We start from the raw sequence: 25,711 nt of genomic DNA on the forward strand, positions 1-25,711 counted from the left end.
ATAAGAGAGCTGAGGCCCAGGGAGATCATTACAAGCATTGCATTTAAGTCTATTAAGATTACCTAGAAGGAATGCAAGAACAGTAGTGTTTCAAAAGGAAATAAGCAATAAAACAAAACTAATGGAATGAGGGAAAATGCTTGATATGGGTGCTTACTCATTTCACTAATTTTTTTAAAAGCTATAAAATACTAAAGCTCAAGATAAAAAAGAAAATTAAAAAGTAGGGGCCAAAACTGCTAGCACAACTTGATTAAAAAAAAAAAGAAAAAGAAAAACAAGTCACACTTTTTTTTTTTTTTTGGCCATTTGGGAAAATCACAATATTTTGCTTGATTACTTTTCCTCACTTTTCAACCAGTAATATGGATTGCATGAAAAATAAACAAAATAATTAAACTTTATGATTTCATTCCAATGCTTGCTGGCATAGAGGTATAAAAAAGCAATCCATGGATTTTGCAATCAAATAAATCTGCGTTTCAATTCCTATGGGTATCAGTTTACTCCTTTGTAATATCATGAGTTAATGTAGAAATAAAAGCATCTGGTAACAGACCTTGAGTCAGACACATATTTTAATGCAACATTCCCAAGAAGCAATTTAATCAACAAATCTTTCTCTTCTATCTCCCTTAGGAATATAAGACATAAATGCAAAGCCTGACATCAATACAGGTCTATAGATCAGTGACTTCGTCTCTGGGGGATATTTTGTGCATATCCAGTGAATCCATATGAGCAGGTTTCCCTGGAAGAAGTTTGAGCACTGCACAGATATAGTAAGAATGACACAGTTTGAAATATTGTGAGAATTACCAAAATGCAACACAGAGACATGAAGTGAGCAAGTGCTGTTGGAAAAATGGCACCAACAGACTTGCTCAATACAAGGTTGCCACAAAACTTTGATTTGTAAAAAAACACCATGTCTGTGAAGCACAATAAAGTGCAATAAAACAAGGTATGCTTCTTTATGACCTTCTGGAAAAGGCAACATTTTGTGGAATAGAAAAGGGGTGAGAATTTCCAGCTAACAGTAAAGAAATAAAACTAATACCTATAATCAGATTACATTTTCAAGCAGAATTCTCTAATTCGGAAGGGAATTAGAGATACATGTAATCCTAATGGCCATTTTCTCTCGACTTTTCTTCACTTCATTTCTTTCTACAGCCAAAATCATAAAGAAGGTGAATGGTAATACCATGCCCTAATAATTTAACTTGGAAAGAGAGAAAAACAAAGTATTTCTAAAACTCTATCATAGGGTCAGCTCACTGTTAGTTTAGTAGCAATGGACAGACCTTGGCTTGATTCTTGCTCCACCTGTTACTCAGTGTGGGGTTCAAATTTTATAACTTGAACTTTGGTTTCCTCTTATGTGAAGTGGTCCTATTAGTCACGCATCCTCACAGGTACTTAAATATTTGACATAATACTTGGCACATGCTGAGTGTTTAAAACTTCTAGCTTTTATCATTTTACTCTAAATTTATAGAAACTACATCGTCATAATGCTCTTATACTAAAACAGTTGATTGATTTGTTCTTGGGTTTAAGAAAACCCAGTGGTTCCATAGTTGGTATTTAATGTGCACATTTATTTCTTCTTGAACCACTCTGGATCTGTTGTTGACCCTAGGCTTTATTATAGTTCATCGACATCTATGGATAAAAAAGAATTTTATATTCAGTTCATTATTTATGTAAAGATAAGGAATCAGCGGCCTCACAGCTGAGTGAGAGTCTTAGAAATGGCCATCTCAACAAATGTGCTGACAAAGAAGCACCTATGTATTAAGGCTGTTCTCAAGTAGCAATTTGGTTCCATAGCACCTAAGTGGAGAAAGATAAAATTTCCCATTAGTCCCCCGAAGCAGAAAAACGTTTAAAATTCCAGGTTTGGGTAAGGAAAGATGATGATATTTTCCAATGTACGTTAAAAGTGGGTTTTAGAATTCTTTTCTTTGTTCAGTTAACAGAAAGTCATTATTAGGTAGAATTTGAATTCATATGAACCTTCACCATGTGAAAAGTTTGATATTTGTTTGAATTATAGGACTAAACGTGCAAGTTTCTGAAATCGAAAATGTCATTTTTGCTTAGTTTAGAAGGGAAAATAAGATAATGAAAAGAGCAAACATCTCCTTGGTAAATATGAACTTAGGAGGAGGAGTCCCCAAAAAGTTTCAAGATGCAAAGTCTTTATGATCATAAATGAGAAGGGAGGAAATTTAGTTATTATTTATTCATTTGTTTGTTTAAGAAATATTTTTTGAAAAACTTTTAAGTACCTGGCACTGTGGTAAATGCACTGGGGACAGAGTTGTATAAAATAGCCCCTGCCTCCAAGAAGCTTCAAGAAGCAGAGGAGGAAGACCACAGGGTGGAAAATGTTTCATTAACAAGCAGAAATAGGATGCTGTGGGAACATCATTGGGAGGGAAACCATGAGTCAAAAGAAAAAAGAAACAAACTGAAGAGAGACATAAAAGAGACTACTCAGAAAAAGCAAAACCAATTTGAATACAGAAAATGTCTGTCTTTCTAAAATCAAACACATTTAATACTTTCATAATACACCAAAGTTATATCTTGTTCTTTAAAATATCTTTGCTCCAAATGATTCTGAGGCTCAATCACGATTACAGAATACATAAAATTAAGTATATTAACATGACACAACCACTTAGTACTCTATAAAGTACATTATTTATAAGACTCCACAAGGCACACAGTTGATACAAGTTAATATGGGCTATATGAATTGTTCTCAGTTTTCAGGTATTTAGCCCTGCTAGCCAGGGTGAACATTCTTTTAACAGTATACTTTGGTGTCCTTCTTTGAAGAATGGACATTGAAAAAGTTAAAAATGAGTTACTATGTAGGCACTGATGTATGGAAAATACACTTTGTGTTTTTATATATTGTAAGCTGGAAATGCCTTTTGAGTCACATATAGATTTATGCTAGAAAGCTCGACAAACACTGAACAGTCTGTGAAGAATGGAAAACTGCTGGACCAACAATTCAGATGAATATAATTCAACTATTTGCTGCAATACTGATTTGCTTGTTAAATTAATTGCTCTGAAATCCTTTGGTTGTCAGGTACCAAAATAGTTTTGAAGTTAGAAAACTGCTTTCCCACTTAATTCTTGTGGGTGGCCCAATTCCCCATGATATTCACAGCTGAGAAATATGTTTTATGCATTTTCATCTCAAGTGATAATCAGGAGCAAATTAAATCCTGTCTTAAATCTTAAAAGAAAAATGCAAACCACTCCTCAGTGACTTCAGACTGTAGGTCTGCAAGACATAGGCTTAGCTCCACATCTTGAATGCTGCTTTTGTATGCTGTCCCCTCTGTAACAGACTAAAATATGTCTATCATTACATCAGGATTGCCCAACATAATGACCATCCAATCTAATCAACCCAGGATGGCCTAACCTAATGAGTTTCAGATGTAGTGCTTCTAAAGTCAGTCAATAGTAATACTCTAAAGAAACTTAATTCCAACAAATTGAATATAAAATTCTTCATATTATATGCAGAAGTTTACAAAAAGCACTTCAAGGATATCTGGTCAAAACTATTGCCCAGAAGATTCCAAAGCCCGTACATTTTGTCCCAGTGTAATTAGACAGCTACAATAAAAGCAGTAAAAAGCAAGACAAGCAAATCTTGGTCTTTCTTAAATGAGTACAACCTCATTCCCTTGGGGGAACAGGTAACAAAGGATGTTGGAGATTGTGCTTGTTTTTAGACAGATGTCATCTGGGACCATATGCTTACAGGAGTTTCAGATTTTTTCATTATCATCATTGTTGATTTTCTTAAATGCGACTGGGCTTGCTTGCTTCAAAGATGTCTTGGAAACATCCGTGTGCATGGTGGACATGGCTATTGTCTCATAGTCATCATCCCGAGACCGGAAATCACAAAAGCTAAAGAAGAACTGCAAGTCTCTCTGGAAATTTTTGTTCAGAAATCCATAAAATATGGGGTTGACACAAGTGGATATCATTGCTGTAAGGTGGCACAGCAGGAATAATAGATTATGGTTACACGTTGCAATGATCTGATGATTCCAATCAAACACAGTGTTAAAGATGGTAAGGGGCAGCCAGCAGACCGCAAACGCCACCACAATGGACAAAAGCATGATGTTGATTCTTTTGGTTTCACTGGACCTGTACTTATTGTCTCTCATCTTGTCCATCATGTTGTTTCTCCTTTTTAAGCGTATGTATATCTACAGAGAGAGAGAGAGGGAAAAAAAAAGTTCAACTAGAACCACTAATTCAATGTGGAATTCTGTGGAAAGAAGGTTAAAATGGAAATGGTAGGGGGAAACATTTTCTTACCTTGAAGTAGCAAATAAATATAAAACAGAGTGGGCCAAAATACTGCAACATCAAGAGGAGAGTTGTATAAGACAGCCTGTGGGAGTCCGATGGAAATTTATCAAAGCACACGTATTTGTCCTTGAATGCGTCAAGTGTTACATTCTGGAATGGCTCATCGGTCAATACTTGATAGATGAGGAAAGGTAGAGAAGAAACCACAGCAAGGACCCAGATGACCGCAATACCTATGTAAGCGTGTCTGTTACTTGGTCGCCACCCTCGTGGGTTGATTATCAGCTGATGGCGCTCCACAGCAATGAGAACCAGAGAGAAAATGGACACGGTGATTGAAACGCATTGCACAAAAGGATTCAGTTTGCACATCGCCTCGCCAAAAACCCAGTGGTCCATTAATGTGTAGACAAATGTGAAGGGGAGACACATGATGGCAACAAGCAAGTCTGAGAAGGAAAGGTTCACAATCAGGATATTGGTAACATTTCTCATCTCCTTTTGTTTCAAGATGATTATAATCAAGGCCAGGTTTCCAGAGACCCCAAGAATTATTACAGCTCCATAAGCAAGAGCTAATGTAAATATCATGGCCAAGGGCAGATGACAATCATCGCTTTCAAAAGCCAAAAACTGGGAATTCTCTGAAAAATTACAGAAGATTGAATGATTTTCAACCTGGGAAAATAATGTTGAATTCATTTTGATTGGTTTGGTGATTATAGATTACTCTAGACAAATGGAAAATATGTTTCTTCAAAGCAGATCAAATGTTCAGCTTATTCTTAATTAATTCTCCATATTGCAATCCATTTATCAAAATTACTCTGAATTCTTCATTCCCTTGAACTGAACGATCTGTAAAGAGAAAATGACCAATGGCATTACTAATTTTATTGAGGGCAGTCAAAATGAATTCTGACTCATAGTACTGTTTTAAGTGAAGACCTTGAAATAAATTAACAAAATGTAATCTGTATAAACATCTTTTTAAAGTAGCAGAACCACTGCAAACATTTTGAAAAAAAAAAAAACTCTTCTAATATTTTTAACTGGACTTGCAAATTTGTCTGTAAATTTAGCCTGTAAATTAGTAAGGTGTGCCTAAATCTCATGCCCAAAGTCTTATATATGTCTTATATAAACGACTGTCAACAGATTCCTAAACATCGTAAAAATATGAATGTGTAACAAAAAATGTAATGCACAGATTAACACACAAGATATGAAACAAAGAAAAACAATAATTTCCCTAATTCTTCCTCCTACTTTAGAAATGAACTAATTCATTAAGTTGTACTAATAGCTCCACCGTATACTGACCTGCTCTTTAAGGCAGACATTATTTAGCACAAGGATATTCAAAAGGGGATGATCAATAGAGTGAAACATCAAAAACCTTTGTCATATGAAGGACGGTGGAAGGGACAGAAGACGTTTAATCCAGAAAAGGCTAGGAATGGTATAGATGTCTTCCCATATTTGAATGGGTAGCATGTGCCGTAGGGAACTGGGCTTAGAATATTATATCTAACTATACAAGTTAGAAATAAGACCAAGGGAAATATAGTACAGTGTATATTACAAACAAAACAAAACAAGTTTCACATCATTATGGGGAACAAAAGTTTAATCAAATGAAATCAACTGCTTGCAAAACTATGGGGTGCTCCATACACAAGAGTTTGCAGCTACTACATGAAAGCGTTTTGGGGAGCTCTTGCATTGTGTAGGAGACTTAAGTGGCTATAACTGAAGTTCCTTCTAACTTTAAGGATTTTATTAATATGTACAAGCTTTCAAAGGATTTCTAAGGTTTTATACATGTAAATATCCTTCCTCCCCACTAGACTGTATACTGATAAAATGCAGGGACCTACATTTTTGAGGTAATTTTGATCTTTCACAGCATTTTGTGAAATAAAGACTCTTTTCTTACCAAAAAGAGAAATTACAGACAGTGGTTTTTTTAGAGATTAAAAGCTCCTTTGAAAAAAATCTGATTTCCTCCAGATTGCTAAATAAATATATGAGATTCAGGGTTTCTTATGTTAATTAACAGGCCATTGTGCCTGTGTTAAGGAAGGGAATTGCATTTATTTCTTTTTTATGGGAGAATAAAGAAAATCATGCAGATTGACTTCCATTTCAAAGGAGATAAGAAATTTAATGAACATTTGCTTTTTAAGTGGTACCTCTAATGAACCTCTCCTTGAGTGTTTTTGCTTTCTAGAATATCAGGGTTTTTTTATTATAAAGCCACACCTCGGCTTGATAAAACTGAAGAATAAAAATAAAGGTTTCTAACATTCAGTGAGAATGGAAGAATTAAGACTAGGAATGATTTCAAGTGTGAACGTTTTTGGAAGTATAGCTCTCCCTTCCTCTGTGCAACAATCAATAGACAATGGCTCATGGACTCATGCAGACATCAACCTTTATCTCTCAAGAATGCCAAAGGCAGGGGGCACCTGGGTGGCTCAGTTGGTTAAGCGTCTGCCTTCGGCTCAGGTCATGATCCCGGGGTCCTGGGATCGAGTCCCGCATTGGGCTCCTTGCTCAGTGGGGCTTCTGCTTCCCCCTCTGCCTACCACTCCCCTTGCTTGTGCTCTTTCTCTCTCTGACAAATAAATAAATAAATAAATAATGCCAAAGGCAGAGAGAATAATCTCTGTCTCTTAGTGTCTGAGAACAAACCTTGAAGAAGTAATAATCTAACATTTCTTTGCAAATTCCTCACTGAAGAATTCAAGAAAATGTTTGCATCATACTTCATATATATGCACGTTGCTGTCAAGACATTCAACATGACTTACTAGTTAATTGTGAGTTTCTCTTCATTATTTAAAGTAAAACTAGCATGGTAGGAAAGTGCATGCTCTTTATCCTATGACTTCTCATGGCTCCCTGTCATCACGCACCACCAGATGAGAAAGTATCCTGGAATAAGACACTATGAGTACACTCCTCAGCCTGACACTTGAATACCTCTACATTTTGCTTCCCTTTGCCTTTCACTCTTTGCTCCAATAGCCCCATTGTGAATGCTATGTTCCAGGTGGGCCAGTCTCTCCCCAGCCCACCAAGTGCCCCCCAGCCTGTTTTAGTTTCTGCATTCATCTGTCTCTGCCATTGCTCTTGTTGGGTGTTCTGTCACATCACCAATTCAAATGCTACCCGTCTTTCAAAACACCATTTAGTGCACTTGAATCCTTAACTGGCTCCTTCCAATTATGATATAATCTTTTTATGGTAGGTAGTGTATATACCTCATAGCGCCTTGCAAATACTAGATTTAGAACAAAAATGCGTTGGCTGACACAGTAGGTGCACAGTTGGAATAGTAGGTTCGAACGCCAGTAACTGAATTCTGTCGTAGTCCTTTTACATAAGGACTTTTACAAAAGGACTTCTTTTACCTAGTCCTTTTACATGCAAGAGGGATGCCAATTACAATACTCATTTTATTAGGTCAGGAACATTAGGGGGAAATGTTCCATTTTTGTGTTTAAAAAATGAATTGTTTCTGAAAGAAAATTCATTCAGCCAATAAATATTTATTGAACACTCAGTTTGTGTCAGGCATGGTTTTAGGGGAGACAATGGTGACTTTCTCATTGAGTTTCCAGTCTTGTGAACAAAGAAAACCAAAAAAAATAAATTGGTAAAAAGGATAGTATGCCAGATGATATGTATTATACAGAAAAATAAAGCAAAGAAGGGGAGCTGGGGTGGTTGGGAGTTGCACTTTATTACTAGGTGGTGCGGAAGGCCTCTCCTTGCCTGAAAACATGGCATATGATCTAAGACCTGAAAGTGGTGAGTGAGGAAGCCATGTAGATATGTCAGGGACTGCATCCCATGTGGAAAGAATGAACGTAAAATCCTTCAGGCTGGAGTGTACCTGGTGTACCAAACAGCAATGAGAAGTGCAATAAATAAGAGACAGACTAGTAGAAAATTACTTAGAAAGGGTAAGCAGAAGAGGAATAGATTATGTAAGATCTTATTCCATGGTGCAGTTTGACTTTTTCTCTGAGGAAGATGAGGAATCACTGGAGAGTCTTTGGTAAAGACATGAAGTTAGATGGCTTGTTTTAAATTATTACTTGAGGGGCTGTTTTCAACAGACTTAAGATAGGAAAGAGAAGAAATAGAGAGATTCATTAAGAGGCTAATACAATAATACAGATTAGAGATAATGGAGGCATAGACTGAGGTGTCTACAGTGGAAAGGAAGAAAAATAGAAATTTTAAATCCATTGACTTATTTTGACAAAATTCAATCCATAATACAGTGTGTGGGCTACAAAGGCAGTTTCTTGCAGCGGGTTTTAGGTGAATACTGAAATTCAACTCTGATACCTTTGAAGTTATATTTGATGGACATGCTCTGGTAAGGAATAGTGGTCTTTCCACTAAGTAGGTATTAACTTAGCTATACAGAAAATGTAAACTATTTTTTTTAAGTGTTTGCAAAGCCTCCTTTTCTAAGTGCATGTTCAGTAGTCATTCCAGTTTGGTAAAACAGTTCTGCATTGGATAACATGTGTATTTTCAGCCTATCTTAGTATAACTTCAAAAAAGAATAGTTGTCAGAAAATAATACTGAGAAAGAATTTACATACATTATCTTTGCAAAAGAAAATAATTTGATATTTACTATCCCAATAGTTAAAATAAGATATGCAACTACAGACATTGCAAAATTTAAGGTTGTTAAATCTCAATGTAGCTGTCATGAGCAATTAAGAGACAAAATAGAGATACTACAGACACCACCAGTTGGAAACTTGGCCCCCTTCCAAAGGGAAATTTCCTTCTCCTTTCCAATGAGAATGCTGGCCCTCCACTGCTTGCCGTTCTTAGTGCTGTTACTACCTGAAAATACAAGTTTCTGGTCATAGTCTGCAGCAGGTAAATTTTTTCAAATCCTCAGAACTGGCCGTTCACCTTACTTGCTTTGGAAAAGAAATGCCAGCCTCGTTACATACAGCCTCCCAAAGTTACCGCTAGTTTATCTATGTGAGTTACATAATCCTCTGTTCCTTCGTCTTCTGGTTCAACAGACAGCTGCCTCAAAACGGTAAGGGAAGACTCAGAATGCAGTAGTCACCCACCGAAAAGCACTCCCGCTGTAGTCATAGGTGGGCAACCGGGCTGGATAGCTTTCTACTCTGTTCACCAGGGAAGCCCATTCTAGAGTCTTGCGACTGCCAGATACTGCTTCTCCGTTTCTGTCCAGGTAGAGACAGGCAAGCTCTGCACTCCCCCCCGCCTGTGTGCCACCTAGCGGGTTATGCTTTTGCACAGGATCCAGGTAAGCATGGCAAATCTGAGCGCTCTGGGAGGGAAAAAAAAAAAAGTGAAAAGAAATGTCAAAACACACTCCCTCTTTGCCTTCCCCTAGGCTTTTCTGTGCTCCAGCAGTTACCAAAGAATGAAACGGCATGGTTAAACCAAAATTCCTATTGGCTCGCTTACCTGCCCACCTTTTTCATATTGTGTAACTAGGTGAATTGCCCCCAATTTTCCTCATCCCTAACCTTCCCACACACACCCGTTTGCCACCCATCTATCAAGGAACATCTCTACCCGTGACGATGAGACCGGCAAACAAAACATCCAAACCCAAACCAACCCAAAATAAAAAAGAAGCAGAGCCCAAACTCAGTTCTCTGTGGACTAACATCAGTTCTTAAAACGTTCGCCTCTCTCCAGTCTACCTGGAGACCAACGGAACACTCTTAAGCCACCTGTACTTCCAGTCCATGCCCAATCTCCTAATCCTGCCAGGTTCCATCACCGCTGTTCTAAAAGGAGCTAAAGAGTTCGATGATCGAACCTCGGAAATAAAAGGACAGGGCTCAGGGTGTCTACCAGGGCGCAGTGACAGACTGGAAGGGTCAGCACCTAGGGAGAGGGGCTCCGTTCCAGCCCAGACGCGGGGAACCCACAAGTGTCCGGGGGACCGTGCCTGCGCTCGGGTCCGCGGCCCCCCGGGCAAGCCCGCGCCTCCGCCGGCTCCCCGCGGGGCACGTGCGGCGCGAGGGGGACCCAGGCGGACCACCCGCCAAACCCACCATTCCCCAGACCATCCCAGAGACCGGTTCCTCCGCGCAAACTCCAGTGCGGCCGCCCGGGCAGCCAGCTCCAGAAGAACGCAAAAGATAAGCCAGGTCAGGGGGAAGACGACCTTACGAGAACCCGAAGGGGGAGAACTCATACGCCGGTGCAGAAACCCGGGGGGAGCAGGGTGTGCGGATGCCGCCAACTCCCGATTACTGACGTCGGCCCACACCTATAGGCAGGAGTCCCGGAGTTGTCCGATCATCTGCCGCACCTTGCGACCTGCCTGCACCGGGAGCCCAACTGCGAGGCTGACTGTGCCCCACCTCAGCTTCCCAGAGTCAATTTCGGGCACTCGCACGTTTTTTCTTCCTCAGTGAGAGATTTCTGAAAAAGTCCCTTAAAAGGTGTAAACTTGAAACTTACCCCTCTGTTGGATTCGTCTTTTTCGCCCGTTTATTAAAGCGGGAAGAATGGTAATGGAAGGGAGCAGAGAGGGGAAGAAAGATCCGTTGGTATCTCTCCTGCTCAAATCCTAAAGATTGATGAAGATAGGAAGAGACGCCCCCTTAAAGCCGAACTCCACCTCATCCCCGCATCACGTGACGGCGCCCCGCGAGTAGCGCCTGATTCTCCCCCCGCAGACACCTCAGCTTGGGTATACACCTCGGGGGTGCGTTGCCTAGGAATTCTGGAAAGAAAAGCAACTAAACATATCCACACATTGTTAGAGACACATACGTACGGTGCAGAGCAAAGTAAGCACTCATCCCCACACTCCTTGACTCCCGGGAAGGCGAGACAGTTTTACGAGGCTTTTACAAAGTCAGAGTCACTGTGTTTTCCTTTGTTTGCAGGTCAGTGCCATCTTGTGGCCCAAGTTATAACCGGCTGAAAAGCTGGAGCGTCAGCCGAACTCAAGAATGAAAGGGACTGTTACTTAGGAGGAAAGGAAATGTGAAATGCACCGCAGCAGTGCCACTAATAGGTTTCTCGCTTTCTTTTGTGACGTTTGTATATTTCTCACACCAGTGCCGAAAAGGTTTTTCCCCATTTTAAAAGCGAACAAAGAGAAGACCTTAAAAAATAAAAAGTAGCAAATCTCGGATGAGATAGGCCGGCCCTGTAGTCCTTTCTTTCCACCGAGAAAATGCAGTCAGGTTTATTCCCGGTGCCTAGCGGCTTTCTTTAGGGTAGCACGACGAACGGAGCATTTCCCTGGCGGTCAAAAAGAGTCAATGCCATTTCCTCGGTGCTTAGTCTACTGCTGTACTGAACGTTATGAAGAAAAGAATGGAATGTACGCAGAGTACATTGTGGCAAAACCATCATGGTGCCTGGTGATTCTGGATAATTACTGGTACACTGATCTTAGATGTTTTACATACTTATGTTCCACTTTGAAAAACCAAAGTTGTGTATTTCACAAACACATGCACACAAAAATTATTTACTGGTGAGGATGAATACAACTTCTTCCAAATCAAGCTGCCAGAAAATAAAAAGTGTTCCTAATAAAGATATAGGACACTGCCTAAGATGTGCATCAAAGTTTTATTACATAACAACTATGATTGCATTCTGTCTTCAAACTAAAAACAAAACAAAATTCCAAGAAAAATGGAATGACCTGAACTTTACACTCTTAAAAAAATGTTTTCTTTTTCTAGCTATTAGGCTATTCAGTATAAGTCATAGCTGGTTTATTTATATAGTGATGTAAACATCTCTGGTTTTTTTCCCAGGAAATATTTCTAAAATATTTGTCATTAGATATATTTTTATACAGTTGAAAAGGGATTGTGATCAAGAATTAAAATATCGTGGTCATGTAATAAATGAACTATAATAATAGATGTGAGCATACATTTTACAAAATCCTACTACTGGTTAAACAGAGTAAAATGGCATATATATATTTTCTTTTTTAATTCTTTTTTTTTTTTTAAACCAAGGATGAAAATATAAAGCCTAGATTAGGAATTTCAGTTTTTTAAAGAGCAATAACTCTTTAGGTTTCTTGTTGTCTTCTGTCTACTCCATTCCTTAAAGTCACGTTCTGAGAAGCAAGTTTACCCCAAGGTTACCCCAAGGGTATCAGATTGGCTATTTTCAGTCTGATGCAAGAATTACAAATGAAATCATCTAATTTTCTTTGAAGAATACGTTTTTATGTAAACATTTTTGCTATGTCAGCAAATACTTTGGAGTTGAAAATATAATCTGGATTCGTTAGACACTTTCCTTTCTGTATTTCCCCAGAATGCTAATAAAGTCATGTCTATAATAATGCTTAAACTACTGTGACCCGTGTATTTTATCACTTTATTAACTGAATTGTTATAAAGTGTACCCCATAAGGCAAATTTATAAAGCTGCGTTCTTGAAATACTAATATCAAATACCAATCTTTGAAAGATCACTGGTTTCAAAGACTTTTCTTTATGTCAAATTTTGTGGTACAAAAACAAGTTTTAAAATGCTCAACAAGAGCAACAAATTGTATCATTCTCAAGGAATATCATTTATTAAGTACTCTTCCGAAGTGTAAAATATAAATAAAATTTTAAAAAGTGTAAAATAAAAAAAAATTCAGCATAGTATAATAACCAAATACAATATAAGATCCTCTTATAATGTAATCTTATGGAAGGGATGACATAAAGTAATCTGAGTTCCTCAGAAGACATGTGTTAACGCTAAATTCCTCAAAAAATGTATTAAAGAGAATATATGTGTGAAATAAAGATAACTTCTTTTTCTACTCTTAAATGAACAGCCCGTTGCGTACTTTCTTATTTGGGATTCAAACTAGATAAAACCTCATCTTTGCTAGGGAGAGAGAACTTTTTCCATCTCATCTATTTCCTTCTGAAATTTCATTGCTGTCTGACCTATAAACCATGACTAGAAGAATTAAATTAATGACCTGTTCTCATGTTCTCTTGGGCAAGTCTTTTGTTCTGTCTTTAAACAGAAGAATAGGCTCTACTCATTAAATCTCTGTAGACCTTAGTTTTATCATCTAAAAAATAGTCTGGCCCTTTAAATTGCATGATTCAATGACTGTATAGATAAAAGTGTATCACTATACTTGCTGAGGGAATTCATCCATTGTAACTACTTTATTGGTCTCCTGATGAATTTCTGCTGCAAGGGTTAAAGATTCTAAAATGCTATTAGGCCTTGATACAGGAAAGTTTTTATAAATTATGACTCAGAAAAATCTTGATAGGGATTAACACTACATGTGAAAACTAGAAAGTGGATGACTTGTAGGAGAAAATTCCATTGGGGTAAAACTTAATATGAACCACGTTGGTGAATCAGTTCATGTTCTACGCATTAATTAGGTGCCAGTTTTTCCTTCTTTCTGTAACTTACCTATTGCTTGTATTTGAATGGATGATGTCACAGAATATAGATTGCAACATTATTTTATGGACCACTGGGGAAGAAAGAAAATGCTTCCAGTAAAGCAATGACATACAATCAATTGCAAATGAATCTCAAAGTTAGAGAACTAAAATATTTTTTAAAATCCTCAACTTTTTTTTTTAAAGAATCTACTTTTTTTTTAAAATTTTTATTTATTTGACAGAGAGCGAGAGAGGGAACACAAGCAGGGGGGAGTGGGAGAGGGAGAAGCAGGCTTCCTGAGGAGCAGGGAACCTGATGTGGGGCTCGATGCGGGGCTCGATGCGGGGCTCCCTGCGGGGCTCGATCCCAGGACCCTGGGATCATGACCTGAGCCAAAGGCAGACGCTTAACGACTGAGCCACCCAGGCACCCCTTAAACTCCTCATCTTAGAACAAATGAAGTATAGGAGGCAAAGAGTTTTGACTAAATTGATTAGTACAATCAAATGGTCAATACAATCACTTAATTCAATTGCCTTTTTGAGAATTAACTCGCAGAAAGAAGTAACAATTAATTTAGTTAAAATGTTAGTATACAAGTATGTAGGCAAACAATTCAATTACCTTCTTTGTGTAGAGAAGCTAAGAAATATTTATGGATTTGTTCTTTTCTTGATTTGAACCGGGAATGCACTTCAAGAAAGTTCTCATTTTGTTACATAAACTACAAATTCAGAGCATTTGTTTTAAAACTGTCAGAATAAGACTCTAGAAGATTAGGGTCTTAAAATTATTTAGTAAGTATCCAAACATTCTCCTGCAGATCTCACCTTGTCCGACACGCTTTAGACATTCAACAAGAGTGCAATGTTATTTTACCAAGTGTCACGTTGTGCATTTATTACATGGTATAATGAACAGAGCTTTGCCATTGTTACTATTATTGCTTTTGATTATAATTATTACTATTCCCTTCATATCTCCTTCCAAAGATAATGAGTAGGAATAGCTGGTGAAAAGGGCAAATGTGAATGCTGACTCTGAACCTGCCATCATCGATGACAAATACCTCTGACAGTTTATTTTGTCCCACTTCCATGTCACACCACCCCCATCCCCAAATCTCAGCCTTCATATTAGACCCCTTCACAACACAAAACAACACAACACTGCAGGCAGCCAACATCAGTAGATCAGACTTTGCTCCATGATATAAAGCTATTTCACATCCCTGAGATAGGGCAATTTTTCCCAAAGGAAAAAAAAAAAGACTCCTTATGTCCACATAAACAACATCACAAACTGGTCAAAAGTGGTATGAAGCGTGCCCAGGTATCACTTTGCTTAGGTAAGTATCCCTTCTTCACTCCTTGTTGAAAGTCTAGCTATTGCTTTTCTTTCTCCAGATACATATAAATCTAGAAAGAGGATAAATAGCCAAGGATGGGCTGGGGTGTAATCAGACTCTTCTGAACCCAGGAAAATGCTTGGCTACCACTCTTTACTAGCATAGCATAAAGGTAAAAATAACTGAACTGAGCAGATTATTCAAAACTTCAGCTGAGGGGTGCCTGGATGGTTCAATCCATTAAGTGTCTGCCTTCAGCTCAGGTCATGATCCCAGGGTCCTGGGATTGAGCCCTCCATCAGGCTCCCTGCTTGGCAGGGATCCTGCTTCACCCTCTCCCTCTGCCCGCCGCTCCCCCTGTTTGTGTGTTCTCTCTCTCTTTCTCTGACAAATAAATAAATAAAATCTTTTTTAAAACCCCCCCAAAAAACTTAGCTGAGCCTAAAATATTACCCAGAAAATTCTTGGGCTTGAGTGACTTCCAGTTTCTCTCCTTTCTATTAGAAAGTACTTTAAATTGTCACCTTTCTCCCCCAGTCTCCTACCTCATACCTTCAGTTTCAATAGACTCCTCCTTCCTTCTGAATTAAGTAAAAACCATAGGGCATTTACTCCCTCACTTATACATCCCTCATTTCAGCAGTGACTCCTCTGCCCCAGCTGTTTCAGCCCCCAGGCTTTGAGTCAGACTAGCCCAGAGTTTTCCCAGCTGACACCCCAAACACCATGTGACAGAGACAAGCCACCATCACTGTGCTCTCCCACTCAATCCATGAGCATAAAATCCACGACCAAGTTGTTTTATCCCACTAAATTTGGGATGTTTGTTACACAATAATATAACTTCTTCAACAATTCAGTTTTCTTGGCACAACACTAGAATGAAAACAAAAATAAAATCTCTCACTCTTGCATTGTAACTCCCTCACCCATGTCATAGCTTCTTCTCTTTCCTGGTAACTTCTCCAAAAACGAACATTTACTGTCTCCTTATTTGCTCCTCAGATATGGCCCACCTGAAACCACCTCTGCCCATAACACAAATGATCAAAGCCAGCGGAAACAATTCAGACATTGTATTTATTCTTTATGTTGCGTTTGACTCTCTTGACCATCCTGTGCTCTTGGAATTTTCTTTTCCTTTGACTTCATGAACTCCACACTCAGGCTTTTCTTGTTCCTTACTGGATATTCCTCAGTTTTCTCTCCCAGGATCTGCTGTCTCCCTCTACTTCTTAGGTGTTTCCCTCCCTAGGATCCTGCTAAATAAGCGGGCCCGAGATAGCACCCGTATATTGGCCTAAAATGACCCCCATATTGTTTTCTCCTTCGCACAGCAGGCTAGGACTAGTAGCCCAAAGCCAGACAGCACCAATCTCAAATTCTCACACATCTAATTGCTTTAAATGTAATCTAAACAAATATACTTTTTAGCCAGTTAGAACCCATCTACTTTTCGTACCCTGAGAAACTGCACCCATCATCTGTTAACCATGGATAGAACAAATCCTGTAGCCACAAAAGACACCAAATTCTTGCCGCGCTTTGGAGCTCTCTGCAGTCAAATGCTCTACCACTGAGCCATACCCCCAATGCTTTGGAGCTCTCTGAACCAAGTCCCCCATATGCTACTGAGTGCTATCACCTAGGCAAGTGAGCCCACTCTCTATTTTCCCCTTCTCCCCAAGAGCCCCCTGTCCTATCTCCCTTCTGGATGGTAGCCCCATGCTGTTGTCTTTGGAAGATCTTTTGCCTAGAGAACCTTCCCCTGTCATGCAACCCTGTCCAAGACCACTCCCAAAAAGCTGTGTGTTACCGCCTTTTGGGGTCCTATCTTTTCCTTGATTGACCTGAAATCCCCAAATTTACCAGAGATCTCATTCTTAATCTTCTCCTTTTTTTTTTTAACCTTAATGCATAATAATAATCATACCCTCTGTCACCAATTGCGTACCTGTATGCTCACAACCCTACATCTCCATCTAAAGGACAGATCTCGCTCAGGCTTCCTCGGCAAATGTGCTTCCCAGCTGGTGGACGGCAATCTCAGTCTTGTCATCATCTCTACCCCTCAAACCAGAATCTAAGAACTGTCCCATGTTTTTGTCTCTCACACTCTCAGATTCAATTGCTCACCCATTCCCATTGATTTTACCTCCTAAACATCTCTCAAATGTGTTCTTTCACACCGTCAAGCTCTATTTATTTCTCTGCTAAATGGTCTTTCTATCTCAGTGGCTTTCACAATGGTCCAGTTATATCCCTCCCCAGCTTAAATATTCTAGTTGTTCTCCAGACCCTTCAAGTGCAATGTCTTTTTAACCAATATTTTCAGTATCATCCTCTACCACTTCCCACACACTCAGGCATACCAAACTATTTGTGCTTCTCTGACTGTTACATCTTCACTCACCTTCATGCTATTTCCCCACTTCTTACTTACCCATCCCAGCCATCTCAGGATTTAACTCTCACCGATTCCTCAAACCTCAATTCCAGTAGCTTCTCAACTACGAAGCCCTCTTTTATTTCTCTCCATCTTCCCAAATGCCCCCATAGGCTGAATGTGCCTTATTCATATTCCTGCAGCACTCTAAGTTTTTTTCCAACATGGAATTTAGTACACTGGATGTGGTTAATTATTTATTTGCACAGAACCACTCTGTGATCTCTGGAAGGCAGTGACTACTTTTTTCACCTCTTTAAACTCACAGCCTAGAATTCTATCTGGTATATCACAAGATATTGAAAAAAGTTCTGTTGAAGGATTGAAGAACAAAGAATAAGGTAGGATAACATAAATTATGAACATCACAAATCAAGGCCATTTGTTCATATGGAACATTTAAAATTGTCTTGGGCATTTTAGTTATGGTGGATTACTGCTCTTTTATACATGCGCATAATACATGTATATATATATTTTACATATATGTAAATTCTACATATATATTATACATATATATGCTTACTATATACTTCTCTTGATGATTCTTATTTTTTAAATTTTCTTTATGTGTTAATTCTGCTTTCCCTCTTAAGTATAAACTTGAAAAATGAATCCTACTGCTTTTAAAAATGCATATTATGTCCAGGAAAAAAAATGTCTTATAAGTTTTTCTACCTGCTGAGTAATATACTTTTAAAAGCTGAATTACCTGTGAGCACGCTAAAAGTAAGAATATGATAACAGATACCTTTTCGAAGAGCGTATCATTTAACCACATCAACTTTTTATTCTGGGCTTATGCTTTGAACAGTTCTCTAAACATTCTTTTTAAAGCCTATTCAAAACAAACCAACATATCAAAAACAAACTAATTCTCTTTCATTTCCACTTAAATATAGTAAAGCTATATTTATACTTATAAGTAGATTTAAAATTCTAACCATGAAAACTTAGCTAAGAAATGAAAAATTACTTTTAAAAAGCAATATTGGGGGGATACCTATCAATACCACCACTTTTTGTTTTGATTTACAAAAGGGAAGATTATATGGCCCTACATAAGGATTTACATGATAGAAATATTATGCCTCCAAAGGAATCTATGTTCTCTTCTTTTATATATTTTGTGCTGAGATTTTTAAAATAATATAATTAGATAAAGAATCATTTGTTGATATGTAAGACATCCACAATTTTTTAAAAGAATGAAACAAGTATCATCATGTAGTTAATATAGTTGCAAGGAAGAGAATGTGCCAGTAATAATGGAAAGCTATCAACGGTATTTCTTTTTTTCTAATATGGAGAGAAACAATTTCTATGACCATCAAATTTTTCTCAAGATCCAAAAAGTTTCTCTTTCTACACATATATCTATAATGCATGCTTGTTAATGGCATAAAGTCATAGGTAGTCAGAGCTTAAAGGGGGTTCTATATCTACTAGTCTTAAAACATTTCATTTTACAAAGAAAGTGAATACTACAAAGGTCAAGTGTTTTGTCTAAAGCCACACCATTAATTTGGAATAAAACCTGAATGAAATCCAGATGTTCTGACAAGTGTCCATTATACAAATACATTTGTGATTATGTGCTTGTATAACTATATATATGTGTACCACACATACATGTGTATGTATATTTAACATGGAAAATTTATGTTAAAAAAAAGAACTGTACGTTCTGTCTGGAAATCAGTCGCTGCTTTATATTTAACGATTTAATCATTAGGCAATCAAAAAGAAAGATAAAATCTTGCTTAAGTAGCAAAGTGCTTGTCAGAAGAAGGCAATTATATGTTTATCCTGCCCCCTTAGGACCTCAAAATTATCATGGAATTCTCTGGGAAAATGGCCCTATGCACCCAAAACTTTGGGTTAACTTTTTTCTTAATTGCTTTTGTTCCTTAAAAAACTGCACGTATTTCACAATTATGTTAGTTCCTTGTTTTAAGTCCTAAGTATTGATTATATGACAAACTATTACAATTCCAAAGAAATCAATGCAACAATGCACATCATAAAAATATTTTGATAATACGTGGAAATGGCCCTTTCCACGTCTTTTAAGAATTAAGGATTTAAATTTACCATGATAGAAGCAGTGGATAAAGAAATGTTTACTCTTAATGAATATAACAAAATCCTCACAGAAAAAAAATGCATCAAATAAAATAATACTGTTTTTTCTACTTTATTTACCACCACTATTCCTATAACTAATATCTCAAGATCCCGTATCATTTCAGATTATGTCAATGCACTTTAGTAACTGTCCTTCACAAATGGTAGCTGCTATTAAAATGCAGCAATAACTTTGACAAAAAACAACAGACATGTTCCTCAGAGAAATGTTACCCCAGGCATTGTTTGGAGAGTGTTTTGTTATTCAATAATTTGTCTTAGGAGTCCCAAGTGATTTTAACTTTCACCTTTATAGAAATGCTTTCTTTCATAACTGAAGAACCATGAGAACTGGAAAATAGCCAGTTTAATTTTGTAGCACACATAAAATCCAGCTTAATTTCCCAAATGAGCATTTTATAAATAGTGAGTAGGAAAAAATACATAGAGCAGAGATGGACATTACTATTTGTGTTCCCAGAGGTAGTACTCCACCTGCTTGAATTTACTCCATAAAATAGGAAAATTACTTATTATGTTCTCCAAAGAGTGATGATGATTAGTCATCCCTCCTGGGAAATTTGAAGATAAAAGCACACTGATCTTCATATCTTCCTCTTTATGTAGCATATTGTTGGAATTTTCAAGTTGACCAAATCTTCAAAAGAAGGATTTTTTTTTTAATAATTTGTTTACTCCATGTATATTGAATGTGTATTTAAAGAAGGCTTTTTGAGGCTTGCATGTTTGTGTGTGCAGTGGGAAGGGAATGATGGGTTAATTAAAATCTTCATCTCAACGACATGTTGACCTTTTATTTTTAATACTCTAATAATAACAGTTACTTAAAGCTAAGGGTCGATATCATCAAAAGAAAAAACAAATTTGTGGAAGAGAAATAAAATCCATCTTGTATTTTTAACATACAAAAGCTTGTAGCATAGATTAGTATTTAGAAGATAGTCACAGTGGGGTTCATTTGGAAGTTGTTTTAACGACTAAGCGTATTTGAAGTAGGTATGTGCAAGGGATGGAAGAAGAGGAATTTATGTGGCATATGTGTAGAGGATTGACCATGCCGATGTTGATGTTAAGAAAGTCTAAGAACCAAACTTTGTTTTCTCACCGGTCACCCCTTCCTGACATACTATCCCTAAGCTCACCGACTGCAGGATCCAATGGGCCTGCTCAGACTGCCTATTCTGTCAAGCATTTGGGTGAGAATGTACTAGTATTCCAGAAATAAACAGAGAAGAATGAAATAGGAACTGGATTTACTTCAGGTATTTAAGAACTCTTGGATGACTTTCTAGCCGATACAATGACAGTCTATACAGATTCCCTGAGTATCGGATATTAAAATTCAGCAGAGAAGAGACACAAGAACTTTTGTCCACTTCTGGGGTAACAGTAGGGTTTGCAGCCCCCTGAAACTAGATTTACAAGTTGCATTGCTACCAAGGGATACAGTCCTCTCCATTTTAGAGTGCCAGTCCCACTGGATTACACTCATCACCAAACACTTCATGCTGTAATTGTCACATGATCGTTTTCAGTTTTGAAATATACAGCAAACACAATCTTTTGCCTGCAAGGCCATGGTCAAGAACATGTGGACCTTTCTCCAATCTCTCCAGTGTCTCTCTGTCTCTCTCTCTCTCTCCCCACTCCCTGCCTCCTACACACACACACACAGATATACACAGATACACACAGAGCACAGAGAAGCCTAAGATACCTGCCAACTAATGAATAACAAAAATAAGGCAAACCTGCAATACAGATTTGGAAACACTGGGGATGGAAATCACGTTGAGGAGAAACAGAGGGCCAAATTTTGAGGTGTTTTTTGGTTGTTGTCTTTTTTTTTTTTTAACCTATGACAACTCTTTTTACCCCCCAGTCTCCTTTATGTTACCCAACAGTCCTGGGAAACGTGGATTCCATTTCAACCTCACTCCTCAGCTCCACGCTGCTTGCCCACGCCCACAACTACTTCTCCTTGGCAAAGGGAATAAATCCTTTTTCCTATTCTTTTGGGGTGCATCAAATCTCTGACCCCTTTGTGTCCCCCGTCCCTTCAGATTAACCTCCCTGCCTACACTTCTCCCTTCCTCATTCCAAAAAGGTGCAAAAAGAGCAACGTTCAGTTTTGTTTTTTGGTGGGTTTTTTGTTTTTGTTTTTGTTTCCGAACAAAGAGAAAACCTGGGCCTTGAAGCTTTTTCTCATGGAGCCTAAGCTCTTAGAGGTACCCCATGCGCTCACTCCCACATCAGCTCAAGACTCCTCCGAGTTCACTACACCAGGCTGGGGACAGAACCAGCAAAAATCTTCCTGCTCCGCAAGTTAACTTGGCCTCCGCCGGGAACCAAAAGCCAGAGTGACGGGGTGCCATCTCGAGGGCCTGCAGCTTCTCTCTGGGCCCCCAAACAGCAAGGTAGGGGCTGGGATGCCCCGAACCCGGGCTTGGGGAGAGGCTGTCGCGGAGCAGGCGCCCTAGAGCAGGGTCTCCGGGGTCCCGGGAGTAGTCACGTGTTTCCGAGGCGCCTCTAAAACCCCCGCTGCTCCCCGCTCCTTCCTCCCTACCCCCCCCCCTTCCCCACCGCCACCTCCAGGTCCTCCCCCTGCAGTCGCCGCCGCCCGGGCGCAGAAGCGACCGCGTTCCCGGGAGCCGAGGCACCGGCACCGGCCCGGGCGCCCCGAGGTACCGGGTTCAGCCTCTCCCCGCCGCTCCCTTCCGCGCGGGGGTGGGCCAGCAGGGAGGCGCGGAGGCCGTTCCTGGCTCGGGCAAAGAGTCCGCGCGGGGCCGGGTAACCGCACCCCTGTGCCTGGTCCCGGGTGTAGTAGGGGCTCCCGAGAGGGCGAGTGGGGAAGCCAAAGGCAGAGCCGCTGGAGAAGTGGGGGTTTGGGGTGGAGGAACAGGCGATTGTCAGGCGTGAAGGGAGAGCGGGGAAGGGACCCAGCGGAATTCTTCCGTGCGGGGCAAGTACTCACCCGGGGTGGGGCAGGCGCTGGCCGAATCCAGGAGGAGTGTCCGGAATCGCACTGGAGCTGGATCGGCAGCAAGCGGGAGGGGGGTCTGCGGGGACCGAGCGCTCCCCTTGCGGGCGAGCCGCGGGTGCAGCCCGGCTGGCCTCCGAGGCGGGGGAACCGCAGCCCACGGGGTGCTCAGCCAGTGCACAGCCGTAGCCGGGCTCGGGCGCGGTCCCCGGGCGCGGTCCACCGGGCGCCACTCGGTCAGTCCACCTGGCGCGCGGTGCCGCAGCTGGCCGCAGACCCGGAGGCAGCTGCGCGCCTGCATTGGCGCTCTTGTTTGCAAGGTGGCCTCATAGGACAAATGCGAGCAGTACCATACAGCCATACACCTTGAATTCCAGAAACAAGGAATTTTTATCCCCAAGTTCACAGAGCTTTAGTTTCTCTTTTAAAGGCACTGCACCATCGTGTTGGATCAAAGTCGAAAGACTTTGCCAGAGACCGTGGAAGAGCCTGAGGCTCTCAGCAGAATTTTGAGCCGGAATGCGATTTTACATTTCAGATTTCTCAAGGGAAAAGAAACTCTGCTGTTAGAATTAAGAGAGGGTGGCGCGTGCCTGCGTGTTTGTCAGCTGAGCAAAGCTGTATTTATCTTTCCAACTCAAATTTTGCCAGATTCTAGCTTTAAAAATAAATCGTGGGAATATTTGAGAACATGGAATCTCGCCATTGTTCCAGGATCATAGCAAAATAGGCAATACTTGATATTTATCATTGCCAGAGGGGAAAAAAAAATCATGTATTTTATCCTTTTGTGTGTGATTGGCATCCTCTGTGAAAAGATGTGTATTTTCATAAGACAGGAAATTATCCTAACAAAGGAACCTTATTTAAATATATTAGCTGTCTTTTAGTATCCTTTGAGTTCCCTGAAGTTCCTCCTGTTATTCTTTTTAAGAACTATCTACTTAACATACCTAAGGTCTATTCGGAAGATTTCATTTGTCTTGGTGTCAGCTGTAGATCAATTTTTATAAGAAAATTACAATATCAGAAAATTACAGAAAGTCTACAAAGACATTGCTTTTTAAAAGTCACCACAGTTTGACAAAGAACTTTTATTTTTTTCACTTTTTACTCTGAGGATTAAAGTTTGATGTTGCAGCCTGGGAATTCTGATGGTGGGAGCTAAAACTAGATACAAAAGAGGAAAATGTTTTAAGTAAACACAACAAAGGTTACACACAGTCAGTATCAAATTTCTCCTAAAATAATATTTCATTTTTAAAACATCGTCTCTGGTTATATTTCACAATTTCTCTGGCTCTCTGAGATGAAGAAAAGTACACATATTACATTACTCTCATTATGTATAAAGTATTTATGTTTCATAAAATTGTACAGTATTCATTATAACACTTGTCGAAAAGCAGATAATTATTAAACAGATCTACATTTCATTATAGGTTTGCTTATTGTGCTTTTCAGAGAAGTAAAGGGGTAAATTTAAGAAAAGAAATCCTTTGTGCTTTTTTTCTTTCATTTTAAAGTAGTTTCTTTACCTTTGATTTTCAATTAAAAAAAAAAAGACAAATCTTATTGGACAAACATTTCCTACTGTTTGAAATATCCCCTGGCTACTGTCATAGAGGAAGAAATTTCTCTTTGTCCAAAGTTCTTCTAGTCGGACTAAGAATTAAATTTCTGTAAGACAGATTAACAGAAGAAAATCAGATTAATTTCCTACCTATAGGGAATCTACACAGACATGGAAATTCCACAGACAGGCAAAATGAGGTTTATATGTCATCCTGAGCTAAGGAGAGTGGTAAGGGAGGAAAGCCACTAGCAGGAAGGTGAGAGGAGATATTTGGAAAATGAAGGTTGCCCTGTTGTGCAGGTAAGTTTCTTAGGCAAAAAGGAATTTCTATAAATAGCTCTTTTCCTGGTACAGGTCCTCTATCTAAATTTTTTTTAGGCAGTTGGTGGGGAGGTCAAAGTTTCTACCTGAGTCTTTTGGGTCTTGATTATTTTCAGTTCAAAATAATCTACCTGCCATTGCATGGCCCATCTTGGGTATTCTGCCTTTGGCCGCCACACTACAAGATGGTGCGTTAAAGAAACAGCTTAGCATTCCCTTCCTTCCCCCTGGCCGCATTTGCAATATCTCCAGTTGTAAGAAGTCACTGGAGCAAAGATTCACAAAATGCTCATTTAGTGCAGAGCACGATATTAGTTAGGTGTTAGGTGTATGTTTGTGTGTAGATGGGATGGATTGGCCTGGGGCTAGAGAGAGAGCAGCTCGAGGTTGACTACAGTCTGACCAAAATAAAAGGAATAAATGAATGTTAAATGAGTGAATGAATGTTAGGAGAGGGAAAAAAACATAAGAAAAAAATGATAATTTATCAATCTATCAATAGGTACAAATACGCATCCATGATATTCAGCAACAGTGTAAGTGTTCATGCTGTTGTGAAAAAAATCCATCGCTGGCTGTCAGGAAAATGTCATTCATTCATCCATTCATTCATTCATCATCCATTTAGGGTCTTTTCTCTCTCAGGCACTGCAGTCTGTAATTACTCATTGTGTAACTTTGAATTAACTCCTCAGAATATTACTCACATAATATCTTGTATTTGTTATCTTAATGCCAGAGCCTAGCAATGCACCTCACACATTAATTGTTCAATAAATGCTAGTTGAATGAGCAAAGGAAGGACCAACTAATCTTTCTTAGTTATTCATTAATAAAAGAAGCCTCCCCCTTTAAAATTATATATAAGTAGTGTTTTTTATGGAGGGAAAGAAGTTTTTCCTGTGTCCAATGAATACTCAGGATGGCATTTCCTTCATCTTCTTACTAACAAGGCAGTGGTTTTTATAATTTAACGAATTCAGTATTTTCTGTGCAAGTATTATCATAGAAAATTTTTAGTGACACACTGCAATCTGATGTACTTTTTTTACATTTAAATAAAAACAAATGTAAATATTTTTTGCTATTTTAGTT

At 39.0% G+C, this 25,711-nt stretch overlaps 2 protein-coding genes across 8 annotated transcripts in view; one reads left to right on the forward strand and one right to left on the reverse strand.

Annotated features, from left to right (window-relative positions):
- On the reverse strand, positions 1–23,217 carry NPY1R (neuropeptide Y receptor Y1). Of its 5 annotated transcripts, XM_045880199.3 has the most exons (5): positions 22,714–23,154; positions 10,864–11,144; positions 9,489–9,712; positions 4,375–5,226; positions 1–4,262 (listed from the first exon to the last, which is right to left on the reverse strand). In XM_045880199.3, the coding sequence occupies exons 4-5, from the start codon at positions 5,068–5,070 to the stop codon at positions 3,810–3,812; spliced, it is 1,149 nt and encodes a 382-aa protein (XP_045736155.2). In that variant the 5' UTR covers positions 5,071–5,226; positions 9,489–9,712; positions 10,864–11,144; positions 22,714–23,154; the 3' UTR covers positions 1–3,809. The 5 variants fall into 5 exon arrangements, with proteins under 5 accessions (XP_045736155.2, XP_064441294.1, XP_045736156.2 ...); XM_064585224.1 differs by lacking the exon at positions 10,864–11,144 and having other exon boundaries at positions 4,375–4,817; XM_045880200.3 differs by lacking the exon at positions 10,864–11,144.
- NPY5R (neuropeptide Y receptor Y5) overlaps positions 22,029–25,711 on the forward strand; it is an 8,048-nt gene continuing 4,365 nt past the window's right edge. Inside the window, exon 1 of one of the 3 annotated variants that reach the window (XM_045880197.3) lies at positions 22,029–22,156. The gene's annotated coding sequence lies outside the window, so the exon portion shown is untranslated. Of the gene's footprint in view, positions 22,157–22,320; positions 22,424–23,250; positions 24,596–25,711 lie in introns of those variants that run through there. The other 2 variants (XM_045880195.3, XM_045880196.2) reach the window with 2 other exon arrangements.

This window comes from Mirounga angustirostris, unplaced genomic scaffold (genome assembly GCF_029215605.1).
Source record: "Mirounga angustirostris isolate CCGP_5_RB_7025 unplaced genomic scaffold, mMirAng1.0.hap1 SCAF_2, whole genome shotgun sequence".
In the NCBI taxonomy this organism is placed as follows: Eukaryota; Metazoa; Chordata; class Mammalia; order Carnivora; family Phocidae; genus Mirounga; species Mirounga angustirostris.

Coding starts and splice junctions, on each gene's coding strand:
- NPY1R (XM_045880198.3), bottom strand. CDS start 23,080: ATGGCTGTATGGTACTGCTCGCATTTGTCCTATGAGGCCACCTTGCAA. Junction 4,818..22,713: donor CAGCGCCTGCCCCACCCCGG/GTGAGTACTTGC, acceptor TTTCCTTCTCAG/ACTTGCTTGTTGCCATCATG. Junction 4,263..4,374: donor TATTTATTTGCTACTTCAAG/GTAAGAAAATGT, acceptor CTCTCTCTGTAG/ATATACATACGCTTAAAAAG.